The 21,839-nt window shown below is 41.5% G+C and overlaps 1 protein-coding gene across 1 annotated transcript in view; it reads left to right on the top strand.

The window, feature by feature from the left end:
- The window catches only part of LOC133133289 (cell adhesion molecule DSCAM-like), a 221,422-nt gene that overhangs the window by 166,941 nt on the left and 32,642 nt on the right, over window positions 1-21,839 (top strand). Inside the window, 8 exon segments of the mRNA XM_061249396.1 lie at window positions 3,867-3,937; window positions 4,310-4,550; window positions 5,110-5,256; window positions 8,118-8,273; window positions 9,127-9,260; window positions 17,759-17,912; window positions 21,030-21,034; window positions 21,305-21,399. Of these exon segments, the coding sequence (XP_061105380.1) occupies window positions 3,867-3,937; window positions 4,310-4,550; window positions 5,110-5,256; window positions 8,118-8,273; window positions 9,127-9,260; window positions 17,759-17,912; window positions 21,030-21,034; window positions 21,305-21,399 (1,003 nt within the window).

A 21,839-nucleotide genomic window follows, 5' to 3' on the forward strand; every position in this document is an offset into this window, starting at 1 on the left:
ACCAGTCAGGCCATTCTCCTCTGATGTGCTCACTGGATTTTTTTTTTTTTTTTTACACCATTCTTTGCAAACTCTAGAGACTAGTGTGTGTGAAAATCCCAGGGGGTCAGCAGTCTCTGAGATACTCAAACCACCAACTGCCACCAACAATCATTCTGTCACTTAACGTGAATGTCAAAGTCACTTAGATCACATTTTTTACCAATTCTGATGGTTTATGCTAACATTAATTGAAGCTCCTGACCCGTATCTACATGATTGTATGTAAATATAGTTTGTTATTATACACCAATCAGCCACGATTAATTGGGCCAGGGAGTGCATTGTTTTGTTATTTAAATATCTTGGTACGTACTGGTGTTCATGATCATGTCTTAAAAGGTACTCCAGGACTTTTTTAAAATAAAGACCACCCACCATATTTAAAAATATATCCATCTAATCAGTTTCAGCCTTCTTCCCTCCATTGGAATTACATGGCACTGCATGTGGTGAAACTTCTGTAGGGTTGCATAAGCATATTATGTTTCTTTCCAGCTTGCTGCAGCAACATTGCCCAAATAAAATAAAATAAAAAAGATAAAAACAAGAAAGTCAGACTTATTTGCATTGTGTTTGAGGGTCTGTTGTTTTTCCATTTACTAATGGTTAAGGTTAGGATTTGGGGAGGAAAATCTGATTCTATATCCTATGAGGCAATTCATATTAATGTTGAATATAAATATATTAAATTTAAATATATGTTTGCTAGCTAGCTATGTGACAAACCAACCATAGGAGACGAAGTTTGGCTAACTTTACTGTTCAAACTAGCTCACGTAACAGAATGTTCAAAGCCAGGTACTGGCTAGCTTTGCCTATCCTGCTAGCTATGATAGCTATCTATGTAATTAATGTAGTGGCAGGCAGAAAGGCAAAAGAAATGAACAGAGAAGATGTCATGCCTCATGCAAGCATTACATTACATTACATTATTGGCATTTGGCAGACGCTCTTATCCAGAGCGACGTACAACAAAGTGCATACCCATAACCAGGGATAAGTTCGCTGAAAGACCCTAGAGGGAAGTACAATTTCAACTGCTACCTGTACAACAAAGATAAGGACGAGGGCCAATTTTATTTTTTTATTTTATTTTTTTTAAACAAACAAACAAACAAACAAACAGAGCAAAAGTGACCAAAGTTAACTATCCAAACACTGCTTACCTAGCCAACTAAAAATACCGATACACAAAGCCAGTCATAGAGACAACAATTAAGGTTCACAGGGAGGTAGGGAGGGATGGGGAGAGGTGCTGCTTGAAGAGGTGTGTCTTCAGCTTACGCTTGAAAGTGGGGAGAGATTCTACAGTTCTGACCTCAACGGGGAGTTTGTTCCACCACCATGGAGCCAGAACAGACAGTAGTTGTGAGCGTGAGGTGGAGGTTCGGAGAGGGGGAGGTGCCAAGCGGCCTGTGGAGGCTGAACGAAGAGGTCTGGCAGGGGTGTAGGGTCTGATGATTTTTGTAGATAAGCTGGGGATGGCTTGTGCTAGCTGTTGATATCTGTTGGAAACGTCACATTAAGGCAATGTTGTGTTGTAAGCTTGGCAGTGACAACTAGTCTACTGCTGTTGTTGGTTTAATGTATATGCTTTACAGGACTTAACAACATAGCTAGCTAGCTAGAAGTTGCCATCCTAATGTTCCTTAGTTATTTTGGGAAATCAGATCCTAGAGCAGCTTAAGCCTAAAGTATAGATATATGGAGTAGCTTAAATATAGCTTTGTACTGTTATATCACTAGCTACTAGTAATTAACAAGCTAGCTAGCTATCAATAGCGAATGTTAGCTGAGCTAACTGCCATCTTCAAAGAGGTCAGAAATAGCCTGTCCCATTTGCCGTAAAGGGCATACTCCTTAAATCCACTACCACCCTCCTCCATTCCATGCCCCGGAAACCAATTTTTGTGGACTCCCTCCCTCCACTGTCCCATTTTTCTAAAAATATTTTTTGTAAAAATATTTAGCCACATTTTTGTGCCGTTATTATCACGCATATCATCCTACCCAGAATGTCAGTTTGTTTTTGTGGGTCATATCCGACAAACAAATTTGGCAATTTAAAACAGGGAAGTGGGTTTATGTATTCGGTTGTAGCCTACATAAAATCAGCTTGTCTGCTAACAAGCACGGCAGCTACAATTATTTCAGTAGCCTTCGTAAACATGCATGGATGAATTCAACCAACCATTTCGAAATGGCATATTTATTACCAATACATTTGTTACAGATGTTACAGTGGGAAATAATGTTTTTCAGTGCAAACTTTTGCGATGACTGACATATGAAGCGCCATATAGGATAGGTTCCATTTCACTAATCTACAGAAGTGTTTCCAAATTACTGTATGTGAGATGCAACTGACAATAGCCAAGAACATAAAACTGTTACAGTACACGGTGTTCAGATCGGATACATTGGGATTCTGGGATTAGCCTATGGAGCTGGTCAACCAGATGTTTCAAAACCTAGCTCAAGCTGTTTTTTTTCAGCAGAAAAGGATGTAATGTTACAAGGGATGTAATGTTACAAGCAATGAGAAAACAATGATATGGACCAGGTCTAGTTTGGTTGTAGCCCATTGAGATACCAAAGTACATTTTAAATATACATATTAGTCATTTGGCAGATGCTTTTAATCCAAAGCGAGTGCATAGGTTCTTTCACAAGTTAAAGCATCACATCTAGCAACTAGTAAAATACACATGAAGTGCCGTTCTAAACAAAAATACAGTCATCGTAAGTGCACATTTTTCTTTTTTTCTTTTTTTTGGGTTAGACAAGAGGGATATCGGAAAGGGGGGGGGGGGGAATCAGAAGGGAGGACTAAGCGGATGCATGCGCCAATAGGAAGCCAGTGGAGGCCAATGAGGAGTGGGGTGACATGAGCCGACCTGGGCTGACTGGTGATCAGGCGGGCTGCAGCATTCTGGACCAGCTGGAGGGGCTTGATGACAGAAGCTGGGAGACTAAAGTAGTAGAGAGTTGCAGTAATCCAGGCTGGCAATGACGAGCGCCTGGACTAGGAATTGGGTGGCTTTCTCTGTCAGGAGATGACGAACCTGCAGGTTCTGGCAGTGGAGGATACATGTGGAGCGAGGGTGAGGCAGTTATCAAGTGTCACCCCAAGATTCTTGGCCGTATGGGAGGAAGATATTACAAAGCCCTCAACAATCAGTGAGAGGTTGATTGTCTGAGAGGACACTTCAAAGTATGTCTTTGAATTAAACACAAGCTAAATGACAAGGGAAACACTGCCTGTTATTCACATTCCTGGATGTCAGCTAATTTGCCATTCTGCCTTTTTGGCAGTTGCACCATCCTTTACAATATACAGTCACTGGCTAACAGACAAGCTAACTTTTCACTGTTAATTTTCAATGGGGCCTCGTTTTGGAGAATATCAATTTTAAAAACAACTGTAGCATATGAAAACCCGCACTAGTCTGTTTAAAAGTAGGACTGGTCCTAATTGGGTTAGAAACTGTACGCTTTAAAAAGTGTGTAGAAGAGCACAAAAAAACTCTTACGAAAATGTTAATATTTTCACTTCTCGTTTTAATAAAAACTTATGAGATTTTCAGGATGTGCCTCTGTTAATACAATAATATTGCACTCTTATTTCTGCACTTAACTACTATTTGCACTACCGGGTTAGATGTGACTCTCATTCCGTTGTCCTAGTATACTATGCGCAATGACAGTGGCGATGCAAGGTAACAGCATGATTGGCTCATACTGAACAGTGCATTAGAGATATGACTGCTATGTGAGTGTTTCCCTTGCTTGATGCATGTCCAAAAGTGTTGGTTTCTCCTCAGCTCCCGATGGTCCACCGCAAGATGTTCAAATTGAAGCCGTCTCCTCTCAGAGCATTAAAGTCACCTGGAAGGTATACTTCTGTGTACATCTAGCAGCATATTTGCTATTAAAGATGGCATACTTGACTGAATATCTGCAAACATAAATAAAAAATTCATATCTCCTAGTTTCTGTGTCACTGTATGAACAGGGTCCTTGCCTAACATTACTGTTTAGAGGGATTATTTTTGCACTAGTTAAACAAATGTTACTGGCCTTTTCTATTGTTATTTTGTGCAATGAGATATTTTGTTTGATTTGTAAGTCACTGTATTTGAGCATCTACTAAGTTGAATGTAATGTTAATATTAATCTTTTCTGATGTTTCATCCAAATTGGCCAAACCACTTAGAATATCTGAACTGAGTTAAATGCTGATGTCCCAAGCTTATCTTCCACACAGGCACCCAAAAAGCACCTGCAGAATGGTATGATCCGGGGGTACCAAATTGGTTACCGGGAGTACAGCACAGGAGGAAGCTACCAGTTCAACGTAATCAGCATGGAGACAGCAGGGGACAGCGAGACAATGACTCTGGATAATCTGAAGAAATTCACCGAGTATGGTGTGGTGGTGCAGGCCAGGAACAATGCTGGCACAGGACCCTCCTGCCAGGAAGACATTGCCACCACCCTGGAGGACGGTCAGTCTGAACACCTAGGGGGGTGCAAATGAGCTTTAAATGAGGGGGCAGTGGGGCGCTGATTTTCCTAAGCCTATTTACATCATTGCCAAAAGTTTAGATAAAAATACATACCTATGATAAATAGATGTTGCTTGCAATTCGTTACCCTTACCATAAAAATATAAATATTACAGTGTGAGTTATGTTAAATAAAATACAATATATTAAAACATTTATATTGGTGTTTTTGTGAATTGCATTCATGGCAAATGTAATGTAGCAAAGAAAAGTATTCAGGCAATGGTATTTTATTGCCATTGGTATTAACTAGTTGGGTTAACATTATTAGTAGAATCTACTTCTGTTCTGTTCTAGTCCCTCAGGCCAGAGTAAAATAATGCCCCCCATGTTTATCAGAAGAAATAATGCCTGCTTTGGAAAGACTGCCCTCTTCTGATCATTTTCTATGTAGCCAAGAATATTTCTAAATTGTGCGATATTGACATTTCACTTATATTTACGTAAATGACCAGAGACCACTTGTTCATGCCCACCTTCCTCTTCCTCCCCCTAACAGTCCCTAGCAGAGCTCCTGAGAATGTTCAGGCTTCAGCAACATCCACCGAAAGCATCTCAATTTCCTGGCTGACCCCTGCCAAAGAGGCGCTCAATGGCATCCTTCAGGCTTTCCGTGTCATTTACTGGGCAAACCTGCCAGATGGAGGTACACAAAATGGAGGATGCAGTCGAGGATGTGGTCTCGAGACTAGAGATCTAGCATCTCTGTCTTGGTACCCATATAATCCTGACATTACTTTCAAGACAGATTTTATGTCTGACTTGAAATGTGTGTTATTATAGTTGTTTACAATACTTTGAATCGATACTTGGTGTTGAAACAAGTTTTGTGGATACTTTTTCATTGCCATTTTTCAGGCACCTTACAGTTACTTTAAGATTTGTTCATCTGTGGTGTATGTGCTTTGCAGAATGTCTTCCCCCTGCAAAGAGCACAAATATATTTGACATACAGTCCCCTCTAAAAGTATGCGATCAGCAAGGCCAATTCCTTTGTTTTTGCAATACACTGAATACATTTGGGGTTGAGATAAAAATATGAACACAAGACAAGAGTTCCACTGATTTCAGCTTTTATTTCCTGGTATTTATACCTAGATGTGTTAAATTACTTTGAACATAGGCACCTTTGGTATCAGACCGCCCAATTTTTAGGTGAGCAAAAGTATTGGAACAGCGAGTATTTAAGTAAATGAAAGTCAATAACACATATTTGGTAGCATATCCCTGGCTTGCGGTGACTTCATCAAGCCCTCAACTCATTGACATCACCAAACTGTTGCATTCTTCTTTTGTGATGCAGCCTCTTTCAGTTGTTGTTTGTTTCGGGGTTTTTTTTTGCCTTCAATCTCCTCTTCAGCATGTGAAATGCATGCTAAATTGGGTTAAGGTCTGGTGATTGACTTGGCCAGTGTAAAACCTTCCAGTTTTCTCCATAATGAAGTCCTTTGTTGTGTTGGCAGTGTGTTTTGGCTCATTGAAATTAGTTTGGATGCATTTCTCCGTAAGATGGCAGATTGAATGTTTTTGTATACTTCTGTATTCACCCTGCTGCTACCATCATGAGTTACATCATCAATAAAGCAGCCATACAAGCTGAAGCCATGGCATTTCCTCCACTGTGCCTCACAGATGAGCTTGTATGTTTTGGATTGTGAGCAGATCCCTTCTTTCTCCACACTTTGGCCTTTTTCCATCTCTTTGGTAGAGGTTAATCATCAGTCTACAAAACTTTGTTTCAGAACTTTTTTGGCTCATTTCTGTACTTCTTTGCAAATTGTAATCTCGCCTTCCATCTTGTGGTATAGCCTCTATACTGCTGCTCTCTAAGTCTTCTTCGAATGTTTGATTGAGATACCTTCACCCCTGCCCTGTGGAGCTTGTTTTTGATGTTACTGACTGATGTTTTTCTTCACAGCTCTCACCAGGTTTCTGTCATCAACTGCTGTTGTATTCTTTGGTCGATCTGTTCGATGTATGTTGTTCAGTACGCCAGCCGTTTCTTTCTTTATCTGGACAGTCCAAGTTGTTGTCCATGCTATCCTCAATGCTTGTGCAATGGCTCTGATCAATTCCCCCTTGAAAATAGCTTGCTTTTCTCCCAAAGTCAGCTCTCTAGTCTTCAAGTTGGTTTGTCTTTTCTAACACAAATGCAGTCTTTACAGGCAAAACCAAGAGTAGACATTCAGAACTATTTATCGTTTAACCAATCAATCTAACAGGATACATCTGGGCAACAAGAAACACCGTCACATGTTCCAATACTTTTGCTCACCTAAAATGGGTGGTCTGATACAAAAGGTGATATGTTTTAAGTTGTTTAACAAATCTAGATAAAAATACCAGGAAATAAAAGTTGAAATTCTTCTGACCTCAAACTCAATTGTCTTCAGTGTATAGCAAAAACAAAGGAATTGACATTGCTGTTCCAATACTTTTGGAAGGGATGTTGGCTAATTTAAATACTGCAGTTGGTGATGATTTCATTTGGATTATATATTTTTTTGAAAAACAGGGCAAAGGCAGCTTTCACCACCAGGTGAGGCTTCAAATGCACAGGTGTTCTATATACAGTATATGCAAGGCAGTTTTAAGAAAAGGCTTATATGACCATTTTCTGTCTGTTGGAGATGTAATTTGCAGTTTTACCACCAGAAGACGACTAATGCACATTGCTTTATGGTGTTAAATAAATGTCACTATTAAAGATTTTTGTGTGCCATTTCGATAAATGTACAGGCTAATACACTGCTTTAAGGTACATTTTTTTCTTCATAAGAGTAAAACTCAGTTAAGGTCATTATTATTCCACTGCTGTAAATAAAACTAGTGGTTTGATTACATAACTTAATTATGATAAGCTATAATTTAAGACAAACTTAATGCTAGGCAGAAATGCTGTGGCTGGTGTTAAGGCAGTACAAGTGTCAAGTATGAAATAGAAAGGTGTGGGGGCAGAGGATGAGCTAGGGAATATAATATCACGTTTCTTTTTGGTTTTCTAAATGGAATGAAATGAGAGAAAAAAAAGACATACTATGGGACATATGGGAGAAACCAGTCAAGCGAGAGAATCACACCCACAGAGAGAGTCACATCTCTGATGCTTGATATCAGTGGTTCTCATTACAGGTCCTGGAGAGCCGCACAGTGTGCTTGTTTTTGTTTTCACCTTAAAATCAGCAGTCGATTTAGACCCAAGAAACAAGGTGATGTAAGTTAACTGTGTAATCAACTGCTTTAATTGATTAAGGAAGTGTAGAGCAACAACAAAAACCAGTAGACACTCCAGTACCAGGAATGAAGATCACCGCTCTATATCAGTCTGGTCTATGTGACATTTTGAGGTTTTGTTTGAATCAACATTCTGTAATGGAAGCTTTGTTAAATCTTATTGATCTCAGCATCATTGTTCCTTGCATAATCCTCACCAAACAGGAGTGACAAGCCAGACTGAGACAGCGGTAGCATAGAGGAAGTGACATGACTGTTTATGTCATCCCTCAGAGCTGGGCGAGATACACAACATCACCACCTCCCAGCCTTCCCTGGAGCTGGACGAGCTGGAGAAGTACACCAACTACAGCATTCAGGTGCTAGCCTTCACACGTGCTGGGGACGGGGCGCGGAGCAAGCAGATCTTCATCCGCACCAAGGAAGATGGTATGCGCCTTCTCTGGTTTTCCATCCAGTCTCAGTCTACATTTAAACCTAGCTCATTATTAGCTTCAAGCTAACAGTGTATTAAAACTAGATTTTTTAAAAAGTAGCTGCTGTTGAGGACAGCCTGTGTTCTTTGTGGGATGGATTTGACAAGATGCTGGAAACATGCCTTCCAGTGAATCTGGTCCATGTTGGCATAATAGCTTCATGCATTTGCTGCACATTTGCCAGCTGCACATTCATGCTGCGAATCACCCATTCCACATCCCAAATGTGCTCTATTGGATTGAGATCTGGTGACTGTGGAGGCCATTAGAGTACATTGAGCTCTTGTTATGTTCATGGAACCAGCATGATATTACATGTCCTTCGTGACATGGCATACTTGGGCTACAGAATTATTGGCAGTATGGCACCCTTGATAAATATCCACAAAAAAATACTGTAAACGAAAAAATTATTAAGCTACATTATCCAACATGTGTAACGTAGTGTTATTTACTCATAGTTCAATGGAATCAACCAAATTCTTACATTTGTCAAAAAAAAGAAAAAAATTCAAAAAAACAGGTTTCACAATTATTGCCACCCCTAGTTTAATACTTTGTGTAAACACCCCTGACGAAGGTGACAGCCATAAGTCGAATCACTAATTTGATAAGGTAGATAGAGAACACATTTGGGGGGATTTTTGACCGTTCTTCCATGCAGAACTGCATGTGTGAGTGGGTGTGGCATAGTATTATCATAGTAATATAATGTACTGTATTTAAGGATGACATATTGCTTGCTACCAATGACCTTGCTTCACTCAGTGGGTGTTAGTGTCTGTCCCTCCCTATTTTCCCTCAAGTGCCTGGTCCTCCCGGTGGAGTGAAGGCAGCGGCTGCAACCAGCTCGGTGGTGTATGTATCCTGGCTGGCCCCACTCAAACTCAACGGGATCATCAGAAAGTACACAATCTTCTGCTCCAAACACTATCCCATGGTAGGCAGCCAGCTCAGTGCACCATCTCCTATCATCCTTCACTCTGCCCACACTGTCCTGCAGTCAGGACTAAGCTTAGAATATCCACAAATTTAGGGCCAAAATTAAGAAAGCTACAATTACATACAAAGAAGAGTTTAGAGGAAACAATTTAAGGGCTGCCTGGAATGGGATGCAGCCAATAACTGGCTGCCATAATAAGGGGAAAAGGGGACTTAGTTTAGAGGGTTTTCTAATTCTAAGGAACAATTGGCTGACAGTTTAAATGAGTTTTATTTAAGGTTTGATCAACAGGATTTTAGAAGTCAGACAGATGAGGAGGAACTAAGTAATTACCATCAATGTTGATGCTGTTGGAAAGTTGTTCAGGTACTCTCACTGCAGAAACAGCCCAGATCCTGATGTACTTTGTGGCAGAACACTTGGAACTTGTGAAGGGTAGTTATGCAGTATTTTACTTTATCTTATCTTTATGAAATCTCTTGAGCAACAAAAGATTCCAGCGATCTGCCTGCAGGTGCAAAAGTTGAGGTACCAATATAGCCCCCTTTCCTACACATGGGATTCTGCCATGGAAAGGCAGATGCAGTGCTTTTTTCCTGGACACCATTGATGCCATGATGGAGGCCAGGGAACTGATCAGAGCCCACTACTGGCGGACTGCTCTGTGGAACACCTCACCAGGAGGCAGAGCCAATCCCTGTTACCCACTTCACTCAGAATACTGCAGGACACTGCCCACCCCTTGTGGACCTCACATATTCCCTTGCTAATCCCTGGGTAATCCCTGGTGGCTGCAGAGGCAGAAGTGGAGCACTCTCTGGACTCTCCCATAATGTCATCAGTTGGGGACACAGCTCTGTGTCTGCAGATTCTGGTGGAACTGCAGGCAGGAGCCACTGAGCAGGAGAGGGGCAGCTCTGTGGGATTGGCTACCAAGCCATATACAGTGAGTATGGCAAACCCCAGGACATCAGAGGAGAGGGATTCATTTTTGTTCTCACCCCCCTGTAGAGAGATGGCTGGAGTGGTGAGAGGGAGATCAGAGAATGTTGCTCAGGACACTCCCCCCAACAACACTGGTGCTCAAATTGCATCTGGAAAGCCACACATCAGGAATCTGACCAAGAGAGGGCACCCAAGGTGGACAGCTGACAGTTGGAGCACCGGCTTCCCATACTCTGGCTTCCCCATTCCCAAGTCAGCACACCCCTAAACTTCACCCACATGTCGTCCAGAGAACATGTGACAGCCGCTTCCCTGCATTTAGAGTGGTGGAACAATGATGGACTGGGTTCCTTCCAGGCTCCGTCAGATCCTCTGCCTAGAGAGGGAGCAACTGTGACTGCTGCCTTTGATCCCAGGACAGAGGTTAAAGGACAGCCAGTCAACAAACTGGTGTTCTTGGAGGTAAAACAGGCATCACTTCCATCCAGGAAGTTGTTTTATTTCCAGCTGAATATACATATTCAGTTGTGTCATTAGTTCACTAGACAGTTCTCTGGTGTATTTGTTGTGAAGAGATAGGTGATTGTTGGAGTCAAAGACCAATATACGCCTCTGACAAGGGACGACAGGGTCCTAAGGCCATTTCTTTTGTAAGAGGGACACAAATAGAGATCGGACAGATATTACCCCCTAAGAAGCGGATCCAGAATACATGCAGCTGTTGAAACCTGACCGGATCACAGGCCAGATGGCAAAGATTCCAGCAAGGTAATGGAGTTTAAAAGGGACTGTGGGAAACATGCTATGCTGCAAATACAGTGGTTTTGTGTTTGCTTCTGCGATAAGAATTTCAGCGACCGCAAGGTTCCTACACTCGGGGCAGTCGCAGTGCATTTTGGCCTGTAACAGGCAGAGAAGTCATGCAGCAAGATTGCCCATAATCCATAGTGGTTTAGGGTTTGCTTTTCACACAACCACCACCAGGTGGCAAATGTGAGGGCATAGAGTATATCATCCACTGCAGTTAACTTCAATAGCACTGGCATCTTGTAGATTACTTTTAAATCAATCTTTTAGTGGGACTTTTTCTATTGATGGATGGTACCACATAAATTTCCAGTGCCGTTGACCGTAATCAAATTCTTTTGTTTTCATCATTCTACTGAATTTTACTACTGTTAAAAAGCAAATTGTATGGGTTAGTGTTGGCTTATGCTAGCTACAGTTGTATCACCACTGCCGTGAAGTGAAATGGACAAACTATGTTTTCTGTGATAAATGTATAGTTGAGTTCATGTCTGAAATCCATGCCACAAAAAATCGAGGCTGTTTTGAGAACAAAGAAAGGCCCTACTCAGTATTGTTATAGTGTATAGTGTTCCAAATAAAGTGCTCAGCGAGTGTAGCGTCGTCATGGTCAATAGATCTGTTAAATGCAATACATTTAGGAAATACAACATTTTAGTAACACTGCCATGTGACATAAAAGTTTGAAGATTGTTGTTTGCTAAATTAAATCTGCTATTCTAGCTCTAAAAGCATGGTAGTGACGTGTAATCTGGCATCCGCCTTTTCCCTACAGCTAATGTTAATACATTCAAGTTGCTCAATTTTCCACCACAAAAATCTACCCAGTGCATACTGCAATATGCAAGTAAGATTGAGTGTAATTCAAAGGCATACTTTGGTATCTTGATGCAGCCAAGCTGGTTGATGTGTAGCCGGGTGGATCTGGTCTGAACTAGAACTTGCTTTATAGTGACGTGGATGTTGTTATCATTAGCGAATCAGTACAAACATTAACTATGTTAAAGTAAACAGATGTTTGTCATACAATTTAGCTGTCCCTGGTGTAAAATCCAGCTATGACCAGCTACTCTGCTGTTTCAAAACATAGCTTTAGCTGGTCGAACCATGTTGAGTATGGAGCTGGTCTGACTAACAGTTTTTTTTTCAGCAGGGGTTGATATTCGCTTGCCAAGCTGGACAGGAATGTAACATTGCAAGCGACCATGTTAGTTTTTGGCTGTGGCTTTACTGCCTTAAGAACTTGTGAGGGACAAAGTGAGGTTTCAGATCAGTTTGCTTCCTTGTGTTCACCCACCCCCACCAGACTCTGAGGGAATTCTAATGTTTATGTGGCCTACATGCATTTGTCCCTTGTTCTAGACTAGATTAATTCAATTCAGCCTTACTCCATTTAATAGACGTGAACTATGCTTTGATTTGTGAATTGGATAACTGCACAGGTTTCTTAACCTCGTGGGCTCGATATGTTACTTATGTTGTATTTTACTCAAATCAAATGGCCAAAATGACAAAGAGACTGGCAGGTATTTGTAGATAAATTAAATTCATAATAATACATGACTGAGCTCGGTTTATGATTTACTCGTTTTACAAATGAATTTTCCCCATTCAAATGAATTGAAATATAATTAATCCGTTCCAACTCCCAAAAATCATTTTTTATGGGTTTTAAAAGGTGTAGTTACAAGAAAAATGACAATTATAAAAACATAATACAGTAAAAGAGAATGCAAAAGAAATAATGTAAACTGGTTTTATTAATAAGATGGGACGATTTGTGCACGAGGAAAACGATGGAGCAGGGAGGAGGAGGATTGTTAGTGTTTGGAAGGAGAATCTCCTTCCATTAAGACTTCAGGAATTTTCTGGCGTTTTCTCTCTCACTTCACTTAATCTAGGCTTTTTGGACGCACTTTCTTCACTTTCCACACTTGCAGGTCATTTCAATAGAAACTTATCAAGTTAAGTCTGCTTTTTCCTGCCTTTCAAAATGTTACGGAAATGCGCCAGAGCAGTGTCATTAAATAAAGCAGCTGCATGACCTGTAGATACTTTTTCAGGATGATTTTTCTCTACAAATTCAGAAATATCCTGCCACTTTGCCAACACTGCCTTTATGTCACTCGTAGAGATAGCCTTCTCCTCTACAGTCTCCTCCTCCGAGGAACCAATCTCTATCACCGCATCCGAATGCTGCTGCTCCTGAAGCTGCAGGAGTTCATCTGTCATCAGCTCCTCTGAGTGTTCCTCGACGAGCTTGTTAATGTCCCCATCGTTAACCTCGAGGACTTGCCAAGAGACACTATCTCCTCGACTACAGGTGTCTCAGACTTAAACCCCTCGAAGTCTCTTTCGGATACGCAGTCAGGCCACAGCTTCCCCCATGCAGAATTCAGCGTTCTCCTCGTTACACCCTGCCAGGCCATATTAATGATTTTCAGGTAGTTGACAATGTTGTAGTGCTCCTTCCAAAACTCACGAAGGGTTAGATTTGCATTTTCGGTGACTTAAATGCACCGACGAAACAGGTGTTTGGTGTACAATTTCTTTGAAATTAGAAATCACCTGTTGGTCCATGGGCTGCAAGATAGGGGTGGTGTTGGGTGGAAGGTACCGAACTTCTATGAATTTAAATTCATCCAGGATATCATCTTCGAGGCTAGGAGGGTGAGCAGGAGCATTGTCGAGGACAAGGAGGGCCTTGAGAGGAAGATCGTACTCCAGAAGGTACTTTTTCACTGCTGGTCCGAAGACAAGGTTGACCCACTCGGTGAAGAATTGCCTGGTGACCCAGGCCTTAACGTTTGCCCTCCACATGACCTGCAGCTTCTCCTTCAGGATTTTGTGTGACGGAATGGTAGACAAGGAGCGGCTTTATCTTCCAATCTCCACTCGCAGTGGCACAAAGTGCGAGAGTTAGCCTATCTTTCATAGGCTTGTGGCCTGGCATTTTCTTCTCCTCTGCAGTTATGTAGGTTCCACTGGGCATCTTTTTTCCAAAAAAGGCCAGTTTCATCACAGTTGAATACCTGTTGTGCGACGTACCCCTCGGCTTCGACGTATTCACGGAATTCACTCACGAAAACCTCAGTTGCTTTCGTGTCAGAACTCGCTGCTTCTCCATGCCTGACGACGCTATGAACACCAGTCCTTTTCTTGAAATTATCAAACCAGCCGCGACTGGCCTTAAATGCGTCTGCTGATGTTTCGTCCATCGATGTTCCAGGGGTCTGCTTCAGGAGATCCCCATACAGCGCTAGTGCTTTCTCGCAGATGATGGTCTCTGTAATCGTATCCCCTGCGATTTGCTTCTCGTTGATCCACAGGAGAAGCAATTTTTCCATCTCTTCATGGACAGATGTGCGTTGTTTGGAGAGCCTGGAGACACCCTTTGCTGTTGTAACAGCCTTGAGCTCCTCCTTTTTCTTCAGGATGGTGCATATCGTCGACATGCTTTGGTCGTATTGACGTGCTAGGTCCACTACACGCATTCCTTTCTCATGTTTATCAATGATTTCCTTCTTCAATTCTATCGTAATCAGCTTTTTCTTCTTCTCAGCACTGTTCTTTGCACTAACCTTAGGACCCATGGGTAACACAACTAATTGTTATAAAATAATAGCAAGAAATGCACAAAACAAAAAAAATAAAACACTGGGAAAACACAATAGGGATGCTTCCACAACGAGATATCCACGTGAACTGAGCGAGTGGTGGCCGCGCTTGTTGGGAGAGCGTGTGCGAGCTCAGCACCGCCTAGCGGTCGCTGCATGAACCTCGCACGTACTGTGGATTTCCACTCGTACTTCAAGACAAAAATTTGCACGAGCCTCGGCTCGTACAACAAATTACTCCTACACACTGGTGCACTTGCACTGCGAGGTTCTACTGTACTTGGATTTACTTGCTTTCTAATAATGCCAGCACAATGAATGCACAATGAAACATTAAATTATTACCATGCGCTGTTAAGATTAAAAAATAATATTATATAATATATAATTGTTTGTGATTATGCACTGTAGCCTATGTTGCATTTATGTATGAAACGAGAGGACAAATAAAGTTGTAAATATTGTATTAATTGCTGGAGCTAAATTATTCCCTCACAACTAAATCAGTGGCTCATAAAAAGGTCTTGCCATTCTGAAAAAACATGTTTCCTTCTAAATGCTCTTGTCACAGACTGAGCTGTGACGCTTACGCAGCGCAAAGCGCACAGCAGCCATTTACCGGCATATTTAGAAGGCAAATGTTTGTCCTTTATATTCTATTCAGAACGTTCGGTCAAAACTAATTTCTCATCTGTATTAACTATCTACTTTCAAGAAATACAACTGTACACACTGTCTGTTAAAAACATTATCATTTATTGGTTGAAACTTTACAATTACATCACCGCATTCAGTTTACTCACCACCATACCGCCTCGCACTTTACTTCCGGGTTGGGAAACCGAGGGACACTACCACTAGGGGTAAAAGTAGAGGGGTTTCCTGGGGTGATGTTGGGTCGGACTATTTTCACAGGGGTGTTTTGATGTTCTTTGATTAAATGGGGGTTGTATCTTTTTAGAAGCTATTTTGGTGAAAGGAAATGGTTTTGTGCTTTTGTTTATTTTGTGTTTGTTTCTTTGAATTATAATTTTTTAGTAGCAATATGATTATGAACTTAATTGATTTTCTGTCAGACAGTGGGGTTGTCCAGGAGGTGCGGCTTCAGCTATCTCCAGGCTGTATTAGGCCGGATGGCTCAGTTGGAGAGGGGGGAACAAGAAAACGAGTCGGAATGAAAATTGGCTGTGGTTACACAGGGTCTAGAAAGACATAGCCTGGTGGATTTGTATGCCTGTTTATTTTCATTGTTGTTCAGTTTTTCATTTTGCATTTGAGTGTCAATACACTGTAAATATTTGCACAGATTTTTTGGAAAAGACAAATAAAAAAGGAAAATATAAAAATACCACTTGACAATGACAATGTAAGCTTCTTATGATGAAAAAGGGCACTTCTGTCCCCCTACTGTGGGAACCTGCAAGTACATCGGACCACTGTGGATTAATGCACTAACATATGCTATCTGGTGGTGGTTGTGCAAACAACAAGCAATTACTTAAAACCAGAAAAGATCTCCAACAGATCTCCGGAGGCAGAAGCACCAAATGACACACAAAACCACTGTACCCATCACATTATTGTGTCCCCAGAAGGAAGAATGGCTCTAGAGATTGACACAACAGGGCTCTAACATCACCCTTAGCACAGCACAAACAGCTAGAGAACTTCCTCATTGCAGGTAGAAACGACAAAAAAGGAGACTTTCAGTTAACACAATGACTAGACACATCTATTGATGGACACTATCAGAGGCTTGGAGATGCCTCTATTCCCCCACAAAGCTGGAACCCCAGCACAGACTGCTGGATTCTGTTACAACAGTTGGACTGCAGTTCCCTATCAGTAATCTGGGGTAGACATTCTCGCCTTGAGATTGATTGGATGATTTCAAACTTGCACTTCATTTCAATGTCTGCTGACGTTAAACGATGGTGTTTGCTGGATTTGGTGAATCAGATGCAGCTCTCTGACATTTATGAGAAGCAGTTCAAGAGGAAGGCTCTTGCCACCCTGAAGTTTTAGCTCCTACATTCAGTCCCAAATCAGAGGACTAAAATGTATAAACTCGGTAGGCTGAATTAATCCTTAAAAGTAATCCTTGCACTGAAGCACTCTGTATTCCTAGCTTTTATGCCATATTGAATTGTCTCCATGTATGTGATCTAATTTGTTTTGTCTGTCATTGTTGGACTGTGTAGAATATTCTACTTTTATGGTTTTATGGTGATTGTGATTTTTTTTTTTTTATCCTTGTTGCAACCTAATTTCCACTGGTGGGACAATAAGGTTTGACTTGACTTCTTCCCTGCTGAGCTCCACTCCTGTCAGGCTGCACAGGGCAGACCGTGGGGCAGGGCAAAACCACACATAGCATTTGGGGTCATGCTTAATGTTGCATAAAGCCACAGGCTACTGTGATAAATTACCTAATTTATATGAACCCCATGGGAATGACAATTGTTTGGGAAACTGTAGCCAATATCGTACAGTGCAGTAGGCTGCATTTTCTTAGCATTGGCACATTTAGTCAGCCACATATATCGGGCTACTCAACAGAGCCATTCATGATTTAAACTTCACAAAGAAACATTAGTATTTCCAATACTATTTTAGACATTACACCTCTCCCAGAAGCTCCTGGAGTCTCCAGGAATTTGGCCTGGTACCCACGAGAAGTCAGAAATCTCAAGCAAATCAGCAATCTCCACCACAGGCAGAAATGAAGCATGATCCAGTCGCGAATTGAGAAACGATCAATCACTGACAAACTGTAAAGTGCATGGGAATCCCCCTTCAGGGAATCCCCCTGCTTGCATAGATTCTGTCAGGCACATTAATGGGGATCCATAACGTTTTCAATACACGTTTGCTTTACATTTGTATTCCATGGTATTGCATCTAGATTTTCTCCCTTGTCAGGTCTAGCCAAAATCCCCACTTAGTCTCCATTGTGAGGCATATATTTTATACTTTGCACCCGCCATTTCTAGACTTGGCTACAGTAACTTGCAGAAAGGCCATTTGGTAAACCAGTTCTAAAAGCATAAGGTGAAGTGAAGATGAGGCCCAGATATACTGATCTTTGCTGTTTGGCTCCTCCCCCACAATCCCCCACCCTTGCAGGTAATGAATGAGTTTGAAGCGGTGCCCAATGTGTGTTTTTATGTTGTTCCAAACCTCAACTGGAACCAGAAGTACATTTTTTGGGTTGTTGCAGTTACAGCGGCTGGCCAAGGAAATATCAGTGACATCATCACTGTTGAACCTCTTGCTAAAGGTATGCAGCACAATCTCACCTTATAGTGGCATCTGAAATTCTTGTGATTGTCTTAATAAGTGCTCGTGAGAGAGAAGCCCACAGCCTACTTACACATAGTGAGCACTTTATTAGCTATTTATTAGACTTATTTTTTATACTTATGAAGTCTTCTGCTGCTGTAGCCTATCCATTTAGAGGTTTGATGTGTTGTGTGTTCAGAGATGTTGTTCTGCATACCATGGTAAATGGTAAATGGTAAATGGCAGTCACTCACACACTCATACCTACGGGCAATTTAGTCTCTCCAATCAGCTTAACCTGCATGTCTTTGGACTGTGGGAGGAAACCGGAGTACCCGGAGGCAACCCATGCAAACACGGGGAGAACATGCAAACTCCACACAGAGAGGCCCCGGCCGACGGGGATTCGAACCCAGGACCTCCTTGCTGTGAGGCGGCAATGCTACCCACTGCACCATCCGTGCCGCCCCTCAAATTAACTTTAACGTTTTTGCTTGAGTTATGCTTGGGTGCTGCCACTGTGGTATGCTTGGGTGTTCTGCTATTCAGATGACTACTAAGCAGTGTTCCTTAACCCTGGCTCTAAAGTCTTTATTGAAAAAAAACCTGTGGCTTAGGATATAGCTGAGGCTCCAACCTGCAACTATAGGGCCAAACCTGGCTTCAGGATAGTGATGGGCAGTTTGCAAACAAACAGATGTTTTTGAACGAATCTCACATGAACAAATTGACTTTTGCCACGTCCAAAATGTGTTTGTTTGGCTCTCCCCAAAAATGCTGAGATCTGCCTGCCTTCCCTTCATCGCAGTGATTTTAGTGACACAGTGTCCGATAGAACTAATCAGGTCAGCTTTTGAGTGAAGTTCCAATCATGCCAATCAAACAACCACAAATGAATGACCGTACATACCTACGTCAGGCAAGCCATAGAGCCATACTGAGTCAGTGAATGAAAAGTGACCGAAAGACGTAAGCCGTTAACAAGCAGCGCACATTCTGCGGATCAACTGAATAGTTGGATACCACAGATAATATCTAGCTAAATTCTGTCTTTTCATTTTCTGTAATAAAGACACTTAGGCTAGGCAATAAAAGTGAAGAATGATTTTGCAAAAATCCACAACATGCATTGTGTCATTTAATTTTTTTAGCCAGCATATTGTAGCTAGCTACAGGCTGCAATAATATATTTCAGGTATTGTCTTAATTGCATTGTTTTATTTTGTCATTTAAATGTGGTTTAATCATTAATAATTACATCATAATTTTAGCTAATGTTACATTATATATAATGTGATTGTATATCATTTTAAATATGTCTTAACAACATTGACAACATCTCATTGCCTACAATTTCTTATAAAACCTGAAATGAATCTGTGAAGATGACCAATCCAAAAAATTAAAATATTGCGTTACTTTTGTTTTCTTGGATTAATAGTCTAGGCAATAACAGGGCAACAAGTGGCATCAACTAATGCTGTCTAAAAGACGGGTAATGGTTATATAGCCTATTAAACTTTGGTTGTATTTTACACAATATACAAAATTAATGTTTATAGAGGAAATGATAAATGAATTCCATAACTGGACTGGGTGATATTCTGAGGGGGTCACATGCGGGTGCCTTGTTTACAATGCAAACCAATATAGTTCAATACTGTGAAGAACCAAGGAACATATGATGCATATCATGCATGTACTTTCCAGAAGTACAAGTGAATTAACAAATGGAGCCAAAAGATGCGGCACACTGAACTGAACGAGAGTTGCCGTCACTACTTTATTCTGTAGTGGCCCGTTCAGTATGTACAGTTACATATCGTTTGAGTTAAAAATAAAGTTAGTCACTGCTTCCATCAAAGTGATTTTCATGCTAGTGTCATATAACATTTGAGTGTGAATGCAGAAATGTTCTGTCATTTGAGAGCAGCTTTCTCTGTTTTCAGCAAGGGGACTCCAACTCCTGTCATCATCGATGGCAGGCGTAGTGTTCACAGTAATGGCAGCTTTGTCATGTTTTTATCCTTGTTGCAACCTAATTTCCACTGGTGGGACAATAAGGTTTGACTTGACTTCTTCCCTGCTGAGCTCCACTCCTGTCAGGCTGCACAGGGCAGACCGTGGGGCAGGGCAAAACCACACATAGCATTTGGGGTCATGCTTAATGTTGCATAAAGCCACAGGCTACTGTGATAAATTACCTAATTTATATGAACCCCATGGGAATGACAATTGTTTGGGAAACTGTAGCCAATATCGTACAGTGCAGTAGGCTGCATTTTCTTAGCATTGGCACATTTAGTCAGCCACATATATCGGGCTACTCAACAGAGCCATTCATGATTTAAACTTCACAAAGAAACATTAGTATTTCCAATACTATTTTAGACATTACACCTCTCCCAGAAGCTCCTGGAGTCTCCAGGAATTTGGCCTGGTACCCACGAGAAGTCAGAAATCTCAAGCAAATCAGCAATCTCCACCACAGGCAGAAATGAAGCATGATCCAGTCGCGAATTGAGAAACGATCAATCACTGACAAACTGTAAAGTGCATGGGAATCCCCCTTCAGGGAATCCCCCTGCTTGCATAGATTCTGTCAGGCACATTAATGGGGATCCATAACGTTTTCAATACACGTTTGCTTTACATTTGTATTCCATGGTATTGCATCTAGATTTTCTCCCTTGTCAGGTCTAGCCAAAATCCCCACTTAGTCTCCATTGTGAGGCATATATTTTATACTTTGCACCCGCCATTTCTAGACTTGGCTACAGTAACTTGCAGAAAGGCCATTTGGTAAACCAGTTCTAAAAGCATAAGGTGAAGTGAAGATGAGGCCCAGATATACTGATCTTTGCTGTTTGGCTCCTCCCCCACAATCCCCCACCCTTGCAGGTAATGAATGAGTTTGAAGCGGTGCCCAATGTGTGTTTTTATGTTGTTCCAAACCTCAACTGGAACCAGAAGTACATTTTTTGGGTTGTTGCAGTTACAGCGGCTGGCCAAGGAAATATCAGTGACATCATCACTGTTGAACCTCTTGCTAAAGGTATGCAGCACAATCTCACCTTATAGTGGCATCTGAAATTCTTGTGATTGTCTTAATAAGTGCTCGTGAGAGAGAAGCCCACAGCCTACTTACACATAGTGAGCACTTTATTAGCTATTTATTAGACTTATTTTTTATACTTATGAAGTCTTCTGCTGCTGTAGCCTATCCATTTAGAGGTTTGATGTGTTGTGTGTTCAGAGATGTTGTTCTGCATACCATGGTAAATGGTAAATGGTAAATGGCAGTCACTCACACACTCATACCTACGGGCAATTTAGTCTCTCCAATCAGCTTAACCTGCATGTCTTTGGACTGTGGGAGGAAACCGGAGTACCCGGAGGCAACCCATGCAAACACGGGGAGAACATGCAAACTCCACACAGAGAGGCCCCGGCCGACGGGGATTCGAACCCAGGACCTCCTTGCTGTGAGGCGGCAATGCTACCCACTGCACCATCCGTGCCGCCCCTCAAATTAACTTTAACGTTTTTGCTTGAGTTATGCTTGGGTGCTGCCACTGTGGTATGCTTGGGTGTTCTGCTATTCAGATGACTACTAAGCAGTGTTCCTTAACCCTGGCTCTAAAGTCTTTATTGAAAAAAAACCTGTGGCTTAGGATATAGCTGAGGCTCCAACCTGCAACTATAGGGCCAAACCTGGCTTCAGGATAGTGATGGGCAGTTTGCAAACAAACAGATGTTTTTGAACGAATCTCACATGAACAAATTGACTTTTGCCACGTCCAAAATGTGTTTGTTTGGCTCTCCCCAAAAATGCTGAGATCTGCCTGCCTTCCCTTCATCGCAGTGATTTTAGTGACACAGTGTCCGATAGAACTAATCAGGTCAGCTTTTGAGTGAAGTTCCA

The sequence above is a fragment of the Conger conger genome, chromosome 7, assembly GCF_963514075.1.
Source record: "Conger conger chromosome 7, fConCon1.1, whole genome shotgun sequence".
Classification (NCBI taxonomy): domain Eukaryota; kingdom Metazoa; phylum Chordata; class Actinopteri; order Anguilliformes; family Congridae; genus Conger; species Conger conger.